General features: G+C 63.1%; 1 protein-coding gene across 3 annotated transcripts in view; it reads right to left on the bottom strand.

Moving 5' to 3' along the window:
• The window catches only part of SMTN (smoothelin), a 22,468-nt gene extending 10,227 nt beyond the window's left edge, over positions 1-12,241 (bottom strand). For 2 of the 3 annotated variants that reach the window (XM_017835856.1, XM_017835858.1), the window contains exons 1-10: positions 12,137-12,241; positions 7,036-7,196; positions 6,700-6,793; positions 6,528-6,606; positions 6,148-6,434; positions 4,377-4,479; positions 3,941-4,170; positions 3,751-3,814; positions 2,445-2,543; positions 413-516 (exon numbers count right to left, since the gene is read on the bottom strand). In XM_017835856.1, coding sequence (XP_017691345.1) covers positions 413-516; positions 2,445-2,543; positions 3,751-3,814; positions 3,941-4,170; positions 4,377-4,479; positions 6,148-6,434; positions 6,528-6,606; positions 6,700-6,793; positions 7,036-7,196; positions 12,137-12,187 — 1,272 coding nt within the window. In that variant the 5' untranslated portion in view covers positions 12,188-12,241. The remainder of the gene's footprint in view (positions 1-412; positions 517-2,444; positions 2,544-3,750; positions 3,815-3,940; positions 4,171-4,376; positions 4,480-6,147; positions 6,435-6,527; positions 6,607-6,699; positions 6,794-7,035; positions 7,197-12,136) is intronic. The other variant, XM_017835857.1, reaches the window with a different exon arrangement.

Raw genomic sequence — 12,241 nt, 5'->3', positions numbered from 1 at the left:
CCCAAGGCAGGCTCCCCAGTGCCACGGCCAAGGTCCATCCCCAGGAGGAAAACCAGGAGTGGGCGGCAATGGGTTTTTCCCTGAGTTGCTGCCACGTTTAAAACAGACGGAGATCCAAAAAAGACTCCCAGCTCACTTCGCTCCCCCTCCCCAACTGTGGGTACATGGTGGCACAGTCCAGAGTGCAGGAGACTCATGTGGGGCTGTGCAACCACACACAAAGCCAAGGGTCTCTTGATGGAAAAAAAAACCCAACCAAAAGAAAACAAATGCACCAATCAAAATCAGCCGGAGCCCCCAGAACATGCTGCCACCCTGCTGGTCCCTGGTCCCCACCCCCAAGCCCCAGAGCTGTCAGGTGATGCCCAGGTGGAACACGGCCCCACAGCACCAAGGCCCCCTGGGCACTTACCTTGGTGACATTGCTGCTGACACTGCTGATGTTGCAGATACTGCTGACACTGCTGGGGATGGTGGTGATGCGGATGGGGGTGCTCCGCAGCCCCAGGGTCACCTCTGCAAGGGGAGGAAGAAGCATGTGGGGTCGGCCCCAGCCTGGCAGGCTCAGCTCCATGGATGGGGATTGGCTCCAGCTGGGCAGCCCTGCTGCCCCACACATCCTGCCCTGACAGCAAGCACCAAGCTCTGGCACAGGGAAAGGGCTCTGGGGACAGGCAAGGGATGGGAAAGCCAGGCCCCCCTCACCACCCTGGCTTATCCTCCTCCCAAGGAAGGGCACTTTCCACAGTGCTCCAGATGGATCCAAGACTCCCTGGATGGCCACAGGAGCATCCCACGTCTGCAAGCAGGCAGGATTGGGGCAGGGCTGGAGCAAACACAGCACAGCAGTGGAACAGGACACACCAGGACAGCATGGGCTCCCCTGAGCCAGCAGTTCAGTGGTGACAGAGGATGGGGCAGGGCTGTGGGGGCAGGGCAGGGATTTGGGAATGAGCCCGAGCATAGACATATCAGGACAGTAGGGCTGGGGACAGGCTGCAGGACCAGGTGGTCTCTCTGGACTGAGATGCCCTGAGTAGGCCGAGTGTGCCTGCCAAGGGGTGACGGCTGCCAGGCAAGCTCTGATCTTCTGGCAACACCCGTATTCAGCCTCTGGGCTGTCAGCAGCTGCTGCTGCCCATCAGCACCAGCCTGGCCTAGCACTGCCCGCCTGCCTCCACCTGTGCCTCCACCTGCCCATTAGTGCCCACCATCCTTCAGTGCCTGGCTGTCCACTGGCACCCACCTGCACCACTGCCAAGCTGTGCACATAGTCCCATCGGGAGCATGGTCCCGCAGTGCTTATGGCCCTGCTGGCACCCATTCCACTGTGGTACCCACTTTCCTGACAGACGCCCACCTTTCCCAGTCCCACCTCCCTGAGTGCCACCCACCATGCCCATCACTCCTACAGCGTCTAGCCCCCTGGCACATGCCAGCTGCCCACTTGACCCATCCTGCTCGCCCCATACCCCATCAGTGCCCACCTGCCCGCTGGCTGCTGGGGGCGGCCGTGATGCGGGGCGCGAGGGGCTGCACACGCCCATCCTTGATCTCGATGGTGAAGAAGGTCTTCATGGCGTCGAGGCGGCGGCCGGCGGGGCGCGGAGCCGAGCGCTGCTCTGCGCCGCCGCTGCCCCGCGCGTTTTGAGCGGGCGCCGGCGGGGCCGTGCGGGGCCCCCGCTGCCATTGGGCGGCCCCGGCCCCGGTCCCGGCCCGCCCCCCCGCGCCGCCCGCCCCCGCCGGCCCAAACCGCTGCGCGCGCTCCCGCACCGAGCCGGCGGCGGAGGGCGGCGGGGGTCCGGCGGAGCGTGGCGCTGCGGGGATGGGCGCGGGGTCACCGGGCTGCAGCCGTCCGCGGGTGACCCCACCGGGACTGCGACCCCTGCTTGGTCCCGCACAGTGCATGCAGCCCTCCGGGGTGCCCCCTGCGATACACGCTACCCCCCCATCCTGCGGTGCCTGCTGCGATGCATGCTGCCCCCACCCCAGGGTGTCACACCGTGCATGCAGCCCCCGGCATGCCGACAAGAAGCATGCTGCCCCCACCCCAGGGTGCCACACCGTGCATGCAGCCCCCCAGCTTGCCCACGCGATGCACAACGCCCCGGGGTGTCTGACCATGCATGCAGCTCTCCACAGTGCCCACAAGATGCATTACTGCCCCAAAGAGACCCCACTACACATGCATCACCCCCCGAGATGGCTGCAGCCCCTCAAAGTCTCTGCCCCCTCTCCCCACTCCTGCCAGGGCCAGGTGCTTGCGGACATGGATGGGAGGGAGGGAAGGAGGGATGCTGGGCAGGGAGCGAAAGAGCAAGTGGGTGGCCAGCAGCATCCTGCAGCGTCCCGGTACTTTGGAGTTCCATGTCTGCCAAGGCTCCACCAGGAATCTCCTGCCAGCAGGAAGCAGAGAACAGAGGCAGGCACCACTGAGATCTTACCCGTGGGGCCAGCTGGGCACAAGGAGGAGGGCACCTGCTCCCACTGGTGAGTGTTCAGGCGAGCTGGGGTCCCTACTAGATCCTGGGTGGACACTGGCGCTTGGGAAGAGACAGCACAGATGGGCAAGGAACAGGACAAACAGAGCAGAGAGTGAGCACAGCACAGGGTGCTGCTGCCATCCCCACAGTACAGCACCCTGGAGTCCCCCTCCCCTTCACGCCGTACTCCCCAGTGCATAGTGCCAAAATCTGCCAGCACCTGTAGGCTGCCCCACACGCCAGGCATGGGCTCTGCCCTGTAGCGCCAAACTACACTGCAGAGGACGGCAGGATCTGTGCCCAGCAAGGCAGTGGGGGGTACCTGGGGTCTGTGCCAAAAGGTTGGGATGACCCCTATCCCTGCCAGGCCCTAGCATTGTCTCTGGAGGGGAGGGTGAGGGAGCTGGGTGGCTCAGCCTTCGAGGGTGCAGGCAGGGTTCTGCTCTGGGGCTGGAGTCAGTGATGCCCATGGAGCTGGGGGTGGGAGGTAAGCTCAGCCTCTCCTCAGAACCCAGGTTTGAGTCCCCTGTGATGCAAGGGGGGGCAGGTCCTGCACGCTTCCCTGCACCCTGGGCTGTGCCATGTTGGAGCCCAGCATCTTCCCAGGGTTTCTGCCTTCCCAGGAGCCAGCAGTCCCCAGGGGAGCCTCAGAGGGAGGGGATCTCTGCCTGCAAGGGCAGCTCCAAGAGGAAACCCTGACCCTGGGAGCAGAGAACTGCTTTTTGGGTTTTCTGTTTCCTCCTGGCACAGCCATGGGGATGGTTTTCCCAGCAGTAGGAAGAGGGCAGCTGCTGGCCACCGGAATCCCCCAGGGCTGCGGGGAGGCCCCAGAGGGTGCTATGCCCGGGTGAGGGAGGGGGTGGTCAGAGCCAGCCACACATTGCTCTCAGCCTTATTGGGACAAGGAATGCAAAAGGCCGGGGTTTGCTGCTGCACCGATTCCCTTTCATGGCCCTGTGGCCACCTTGCCAGAGAGAGGGCCTGGTAAACAGCACGCCTAGAACCCAGCTCCGTGGCCAGAGTGGGCACTACCACCACTTGGCTGGGCAGAATCAGCCTAGGGGTGGCCCTTGGCCTGGCCATGTCCTGCACTCACATTCCTGCTCCAGCATGTGTGGGCTGGAGTCACATCGCCAGGGCTGCCTGGGATGTGCATGCTGCAGGGCAGGGGAGCAGGGGGTGGGGGGCTCTGGGGCAGCACTGCCCCCCTGGCAGGGGGCCACAGCCCTCATGTCTCCTCCCCATCCCTCTCAAAGGCTGCACTTACCCACTGGTGGCCTCCCCTGTCTCCCATCTGGCCCCAGTGCCTGGCAGCGCACCCCAACATGGAGCTGTGGGAGGAGAGGGGCAGAGCGCTCAGCTGAGGGTTGCATGCAGTCCCCCTATTAAGCTGCCTTCGCACACAGACCAGCAGCCCTGGGCAAGGAGGACAGTGGCAGCTGCTACCATTTCTGTACCTGGCTGGCAGCACCAGGCTGGCCCAGGGGTGGCTGCTCCCCTCTAGGGCTTTGCCTCCTGCTGGGCTCTGCAGCACTGGCTGGGCTGTCCAGGCTCCCTGCCTTCCAGGCTGCCTGTTGCTGCCTCTGGGGCTGGCCCTGCTCCAGCTCCTGAACACCATCCTCAGGTTCTGGATTGGGCTCTGGGGCCGGCTGCAGCTCCAGAAGCACAAGGGTCTCCGACACCACTTCTGTGAGTAAAAAAAGAGGCTCTGCTCGGAGAAGCCTGAAGCTGCCTGCAGTGCATCCCTGCTCCTGCAGTCCCTCCAGGCACCTGGCTCCCCTGCCCACCATTTGGGAGATGTGCCCTCCACTGTTCTGTAGCTGGCTAGGCACAGCTCTGGCCTCGGGCATGCACCTAGACAGGGCTTTGCCATGGGCATCTTTGGGGACTCACCCTGGACACTGGGTTTCTGGGGGTCTCCCGCCTGCTGGCTGCACAGCTCCTGCATCCTGGCTGGGACATGCTCCTGCTCCACCATGTCCTCTCGCTCATGGTCCTGGGGAGAGCAGGAGGTGAGAGCAGAACCAGCCCCGCTCCAGTCCCTGACTGTGTCCCATCCCTGCCACTCAGCCAGGAACATGCAAGCTGTGGCCTCTTCCCATGCTATCCAGGTCCCTGCCTGCATGTTGCTGGGGATGGACAAGCCAGTCCCTGCACAGGGGTCAGTGCAGGAGGCTGGCAGGGGAATCACAAGTGTCCCCACATGCTGCTGCCTCCAGTGGGCAGGGACACTGTGTCTACTGAAGCAGGGCCCCAAACCCTGCGCACCTTTGAGGTTCCTGGTATTCCTCTGGAGGTTGATCAGCACCAGGGCACAGAGCAACGAGCTGGCACCTGGGTCCCTCTGTGGCAGCTGCCCCAAGCACACCAGCCTTATCACTGTGGATGCCAGCAGGTGGGAGAAGACAGTTCCTGCCCCATGCCCTCAGCCCAGGCACTCCAGGGCTTCATGATCCAGGGAGCACCCAGTTTCACATTACCCTGTCTCTGCCCATGGCACCTGCAGCTCTGCTTGGCAAATGATGGGATGTTCTGGGCATAGGTCCACACACAGGTGACAGGTGTGTCCCTGAAACACATGTGAGCAGGGCCAGGGTGTCCTGGTGTCGGCCAGGGTGTCCTGGTGTCAGCCAGGGAACAGGGTGCCAGTCCTGGCTGTGCCAGTGCCTCTAGCAGCACTGTGGGCTTCCCTTGCCATGACTCCAGGGTAGGGGGGTAGGACCATACCCTCAGGGGAACCAGGTCCCAAGCCCAGGGATGGAAATGGCCTTGGATTTGGAGTATCAGCTGGACAGAGTGAGACAGCCCTGCCAGCTGTTCAGAGATGTCCCAGCACAGCCAGGACTGGGGGTAGTGTGCCAGCACATCCGGATGGGGAGGCAGAGAGTGCTGAAAGGTGGCACAGGGCCACATACCCTCTGCAGCCTCCTGCTATGGCTCTGGGGCAGGTGGAGGGGGAAGCAGGGTTAGATGGAGGCAGATGGGGGAACTCATGCCTTCCTCCCTGTCTGCAGTTATACCCACTGCTTCTTCCCTTCCCACCCTTGCCCTCAAAGGTCAACCCCGCAAGGTTGGGTGCAGGGATCTCCTACCACCACGCAGTCCCTGCGGGAGTCACCTCTGCTGCACTGAAAACCACTGCCTGTGCCCATTCCCTCCAGCCCTGCCTACCAGCTCATCCTTTCCCCATCCAGAAAGCCCCCAACTTCACTGCGGAATGAGCCCTGGCCCCTCGATGGATGGCGGGAACAGTCATCACAGGATGGGAGCTCAATGTTTCTAGCTGTGCAGGGAGACTGCTGCAGGCAGCTGCCACAAGAGAGGCTGTTGCCTCCAAAGAGCCTTGTCCCCAAGAGCCAGAGCAGGGAGGGGTGTACCACGTGCACCAAGGGGCCCCCAGAACCCTGCCAGGTTGCATCCTTGGCAGAAGCCAAGGGGCACCCAGGCCTGAGGCCCCAGCTCCAGCTCACCACCGCTGGAGTCATGCTGGCATAGCTCAGCCATGTCCTCCCTCTCCCCTGAGACCCCAGGCCCACCTGCCACAGTTTCCTTGGGCGGGCAAGCACAGCTTACCTGGGGCTCTGTGCTCCGGACACACAGGAACCCCAGGGAAGTGCAAGGTCTTCAGCAAGGTCCTGTCCCCCATAGCACCGTACACACTCACCGCCGAAACTTGGGGCTCCTGGGCAGGGGACTGCTCAGCAGCCCCCCTGTGCCCACTCTCCTCTAGCTCAGCCAGTGCCAGCAGTTCTGCATTGTCCTGATGGCTGCTCTCCCCTCTCCTGGCTGTGCCCAGCGGCTTGGTGCTGCCCTCACCAAGGCTTTCCCCACTCCCAGTAAGGGCTGGTGTTTCAGCATTGTCCCTCTGGATACTTTTCGCATCCCCAGGCACAGTGCAGGGCTCGTTGCCATCCCTCCGGCTGCTCTGCACATTCCCAGCCAGTGTCGCGGCTGGATGGGAGCAAAGGTACTGTTCAGGAAGGAGCTGCCCACATCCCAGGCTCTCCAGAGTAGCCACCCCAGAACACGGGAATAGTGCTTCACCTTCGATCTCCTCAGCCCGCAGCTTACGGATGGCAGCTCGGATCACCTTGCGCTCCTCGTACTCACCCGCTGCCCGCAGCTGCAAGAGGGAAGGACCCGTGAGAAAGGCAGGGTCAGCCCCAGCGCAGGGTCCATCCTGGCATGCAGTCTGCCCCAGCACATGGTCACTCACCAGTTTTGTCAGCTCCTCCACGCTGGTGATTGTTTCGAGCTCCTGGGACAAGGCGGCCAGGGCTGCCTGCTGCTCCTCCTCCAGGTGCTGAGACCTGAGCAGGGCAAGAGTGGCAGCCAGACAGAAGCTGGCGTGGGCACTTGGGAGCAAAGTCCCCTCGTGGGCAGCTGGCAGATCCAGGCAATGGGCCCCAACATGTGCCAAGCTGCTCGGAGCCAGGCTGCTCCCACCTTCAAGCTCACCCAAATCCGTGCCAGCCACAGTGAGGCCAGGCACCGCAGCCCCCATCTCCCAGGGCAGAGGCAGTGGGTGACCCCGGCTCCCCACTGGACTCACCGTGGCCAGTTCTCCTTGTCGTCCTGTCTGTGGCTGCCGCGCTCTGGGCGGAAGCGCTTGGATGCCAGCGCCTCCTCGTCTCGCTCCAGCTCCTGCCGCTGCAGCTCCCGGATGGCCGAACGGATGCGGCGCCGCTCAGCCAGGTCCAGCGTGGCCTCGAGCTGCATGCACACGGCAGGGCTCAGCACCGGCTCTGACCACTGAGCCCCTTTCTCAGCCCTGGTGCCACCCTCTGCCGTGCTGCCATGGGCTGCCCACGCTCCAGACAAAGGAGCTGTCTGTCTGTGGTGCCCACGTGCCCAGTGCATGCTGCCCAACACTGCCAGGCCCTGTGGGGAGCGGGCATGGCCCCCCCGGGGCAGGATGCTGGGATCAGCCGTGGCAAGGAGGGGCTGCCAGGGTGGCACTGAGACCTCCAGCATGTGAGGGGCAAAGAGATGGGCAAGTGAAATGAACACCCACCAGTGGTCCCTGCAGCCCCCAAGGGTTGGTGTCCTGCAGCTCTGCCCCCTCCCAGTGCCATCAGCTCTGGAACGAGCTCTCCCATTCATGCCAGCCCCTTCAGCAGCTGAGGGACAGCAGAGCCTGTTTTCCTCCCATCCCCATGGTCCCCAGGACGTGTTGGTTGGGAGGGTCCTAGCACTCCATCGAGGGCTCCTCCTAGCCCCCTGCAGCCCTCCCCATCCTCATTCAGTGCTAGAGGATGGCAGGTGGCTCTTGGAGACAAACTCATAAGTGGGATTTGTCCTAAATCAAAGTCCAGTCCTCTATGTGTGGGAAGCAGGGCCACAACTCCCCTTCAGATGCCCCTGATGAACATCTCACAGGTGCTCCGGGTGCTCCTTAGCCCACCCAAGGGCAGGACCTGGCACCCAGTGTTGTTTTTCCTCTTTCAGTCCAGCCCTGCTACCAGCCCCAGTTCTTTCAGGAGGCTGTGCATAGCCCCCATCATGATGTTGAAGGGGCAGAAGGCAGCCAGATCTGCAGGGAAAAGCCAGCCAGGCCTTGCTATCCTCCCACTGACCCGATGCTGGGAACCTGGGAGGTGATTTCCCATGGAACTCATGAAAAATAAACCCCATGGCCCATAGCAGCTGCTGTCAGCGTCAAGCCTCAGCACACTGGGAGCAGCCACAGCTATGCCACAGGACAAGAGCGTCAGTCCCCTCCCTTCCTGTCCCACAGGCCATTAACAGGCCACCCATCCGGGCTCTTCAGGTTCTGCTGCAGCAGGGATCCAGGGTTGGTCCCTCAGTTGGACCCAAGCTGAGCCACATGGAGGGCCCCAAACCACCGCCTGTACACAGACCCCCCTGCAGAGCCCCTGAGAAGCCATGGGACTTTGCCCTCCCTGCTCAGAGGCTGGGGATCAGGGAGGGTATTCTTATCCTAATGAAGCCAGCAGGCACAGAACAGGCACAGAGATGCCATGTGCCACCCCAGCAGCAGCCAAAACTGTAGTACTGCCACCCATCAAGGCCCAACTGGGAGCATTATCCTTTCCCAGCTGGTAAGATGCTGGTGGCTGGAACCATCAACTCCCAGGGCAGACCAATGCTGAAAACACATATAATCTCTGGGGGAGCTGCCTGGACCAAGGTTGCTCCCTCCCTCCCACTCCAGCAGCCCCCGCCATGCCAGCTGGCAGTGCCATCCCTTCCAGCTGGAGCCTACAGCCCCCGGGCTCTTGTCCAGAGCAGGCATCTCCACCAGCACAAGGGCTGGGAAGAACAGGAGCCACTGTGCCACCAGGGCAGGGGGTTGTTGGAGAGGAAACCAGCCCCTCCATCCTCACGGGCCTCTCATTTCCCATCTGTCCTGGATGGCTGCCAGCACCCTGGGGATGCTGCTGCAGCAGGCACACTACTGCCAGGACAAAGGCACCGAGACACAGCCTCTCCCCAGCTTGTCCAACAGCAATGGTGGCCACCCTGGCCAGCCGGGAAGCTCAGCTCTCCTCGCATGGGGCAGCGTCGATGGGCTAGGAAGTGGTGGAACCATGTCCAGTTCCAAACAAGGCACTGGAGGCAGAGCTCCAGGGCAAGGACGAGGCAAAGACGGCTCTCCCTCCAGTCATCCAAAGGCTTTGAGGACAGGAAAACAGTCCTCAACCGCACACTGCGTGACCAATGCCCCGGCCCTTCCCTAAATAAGCTGCTGGCAGTGAGTGGCTTGGCCCCAGCAGCTGGGTCAGGGCAATAGGGGAGGTGGTGGGGGTGGGGGAAGAAGAGGGGTGTGCACAGCAGCTGCAGAAGCACAGAGTGCCAGGAAGAGGGGGACACAATGGAATACCAGCCCTGCACACCCTGGTGCAGGGAACACACTGGCACCCATGTGTGCTGTGAGACACCCATCTGCCAGCTCTGGGATCTGCCCTGTCCAGGAGGCTCCAGCTGGGACTTGACGTGCACCCTGGTCTCGAAAAGCTTCTGTCCATGGGACAAATGGCAGCAGGGCAGGAGAAAATGCCTTGTGCCATGTCAGCAGGGAGCTGGGATGAGGCAAATGAGTAGCTTTGGTAGCTCCGTGGCGGGGGAAAGCATGCCAGAAACCACAAGGCTGGGAAGGGACCAAGGGGCCCAGTCCTGCCAGCACAGGCAAGCTCAGGGATCGGCACATGCCAGGGCCCCACAGGCCCTGCCCAGCCACCAGCAAATTAATGGTTCTGAGCAAACACCCACCTCAGCACACAGAGCGGCTTTGTGAAAAGGCACTGGCATGGCACCCATGGGCTGCTTCCTCACTGGCACCCAAAACAGTGGCACTCAGAGCCCTGGCACAGCAGGCATCTCTTCCAGGAGGGCTGCCATTAGCCCTGCTCTCTGGAGTGCCTGAGCACACAGCACTTGGGAAGCTGAACCCTGGCCACAGGGAAACCTCTCTAGGGACAGTAGTTGGCCACATTGAGCACCTTCTGCAGCCCCAAGGTTCACTGTCACCCTTGGAAGGAGCCATGGGGAGCGTGGCTGCCTCTGGGCAGAGGAAAGCAGAAAGGACACTGGGTAACAGATGTGGCAGGGATGCAGTGCTCCTCAGGGTCACTGAAGCCTTTGCCAAAGGCTGCTGGGTGTAAGAAGGGGACCTCATGGCAGTGACCTTCATAGCTCAAGCCTGCCCTGCTTCTGCCCCCAAGGGGCTTTGCAACCTCACTAACTAACCAGACTGAGATTTGGAGGGGCTGGGAGAGGGGAGTATTCCCTAGCCCAAGGTCAGCAGCCCACAGCCTGGAGGTCAGCACAGCCCTGAGCGCTCAAACAACCCCCTGTTTCCAGACATCCACCTAAGGGCCACCCTGCAGCAGCACACACCCCATCCTCCACAGCTCCCTCCCCAGGCTCCTCCAAGCCCTTAGTCACTTTTATGTTGCCCCACGGGTTGATCCCAACTGGCTTCTCTGGGTGTGGGGTACAAGTGGGCAGCTGGAGAGGGACCCATGTGGATGCCTACGGCAAGAGTTGGGAGGCAAACGGTCCCCAGCAGCTCCCAGCCCAGCCAGCACAAGGGTGAGGGGGCTGCAGGGATTGGCTCATGTCCTCTATCCTCCTTCTTTCAGTATCCCTGGGGACATCAGAGGCTGCTGCCAAGGTGTCACTTGCTGGGAGAAAGAAGGAAAGCAAGGCAGAGTGGAGGGCTTGTGAGGGCAGAGGAGCAGGGAGAAAGCGGTGGGAAAGGCAGTTTTCCCTTATATGGACTAATCCTCTTCCAGCTGAGTGGAGCCAAAAACATAATCAGAAAAAAAAATTCCTTCCCTGCCTCATGTCAGCCCAGAGCAGGCTTTCCCCAGACTGTGCCGCACAGCACAGGGAGACCTGGGTCACAAGCAGGGTAGTCTCAGAAGGCAAAGGCCCAGTGGGTCAAAGAAAAAGCCCAGAGAGAAGCAGTGCTTGCTGTACCTCCCTAGACTGGCCGGAGACCCGGCACCCATTACCACTCCTGGGGCTCCATTTCAGCCCGGAGACCCCAGCTAGGACATGGCAGAGCTGTAGCATTGGCAGGATGGGGAGAAACCCAAACCACCCATCCCCACACCTCCGGAGGGATGATCTGTCGACCCCAACATCATCCCACGAGGAGCAGTGGGCTCCTGAGTCCACGAGCCACGGGTAGGTCTACCTGTCGTCACCCAGAGCTGGCTGAGGGTGGCACAGCAGGAGGCTCGGCCGGGGGCAGCCCCCGTGCCGACCTACAGCACAGCTCCCCCTTCCCGCCGGCATCCCAACTCTTTCCTGTTCCCGCAGACTGGCCTTCCTGGCTGACTCAGTTTCCTGCCGTGACCATTCCCCAGCACTGGCCCGGGCCACCCTGGCTCAGCCTCCGGGGCAGCTAGCACAGCCCAGCCCCGGGCCGGGGATCCCTGGGGGTCCCCGAAGCCGGCCAGGACGTTGTAGGGGCTTCCCGGGACACTAGCCCCGGCTGAGCAGGTCGCAGCCCAGAACCCTGAGTTCCGCCTATGGGACACGCGGGCCCTCCTCCCCCATAGCCCATCGCCCGCAGCAGGGCCCTGCTCCGGCTCTGGCTCCCGGGGCAGTGCCCGGCCGGTGCTCTAGTAGCCGCCGCGCAGGAGGGGATGGGATGCCCGGCCATGCGGGCAGAGCCCGGGAGGTGCGCCTGGCACCGCGCCAGCCCCGGGCAGAGCAGGAGCCCGCACCGGGAGAGCGGGGAGCAAGGAACCTAGCCAGCAGCAGGGAACGGTTTCCCGGGATCCGCCAGCCGAGGAGATGGAGCTGGGATAGGCGGTACGCGGTGCGAGCAAAGAGCCAAGCGCGGCGAGAGCGGTGGGGCCAGAGTCACCGGGGCAGTGCGAGGGCTCGTGCTGGAGCTCACTTGGGTTCAGACCCCGGCCCGAGCCAGAGCGGGCCCCTCCGGGTGCTGCCGCCCCGGGACCCCCACCGCTTACAGTCACTCCCAGACACGGGCTCCGGAATGCCCCGGCCGAGCGGCAGACCCACGGCCCGCCCGGTCCCGCTCTGCCCGCGCCTGGGACAGCCTACCCCGGCCTGGGGGGCTCAGGGAGCCGAGATACCCCCAGGCACGCACCGATCGGCCCCCAGAGCCGCCGCGAGCGCGCACCGTGCCCTGGTCCTCCCGCCGCGGGACTCACCAGCTTCCGCAGCGCTCCCTCGTCCATCCCGAGGAGGCTCTCCTGGGACATCCCGCCCGCCAGGCCCGCGCTGCTGCGGCCGGGGCTCAGCGGCGACCGAGACAA

The sequence above is a fragment of the Lepidothrix coronata genome, unplaced genomic scaffold (genome assembly GCF_001604755.1).
Source record: "Lepidothrix coronata isolate B3197 unplaced genomic scaffold, Lepidothrix_coronata-1.0 Scaffold265, whole genome shotgun sequence".
Taxonomy (NCBI): Eukaryota; Metazoa; Chordata; class Aves; order Passeriformes; family Pipridae; genus Lepidothrix; species Lepidothrix coronata.
This window is presented reverse-complemented; position numbering and strand designations above follow the sequence as displayed.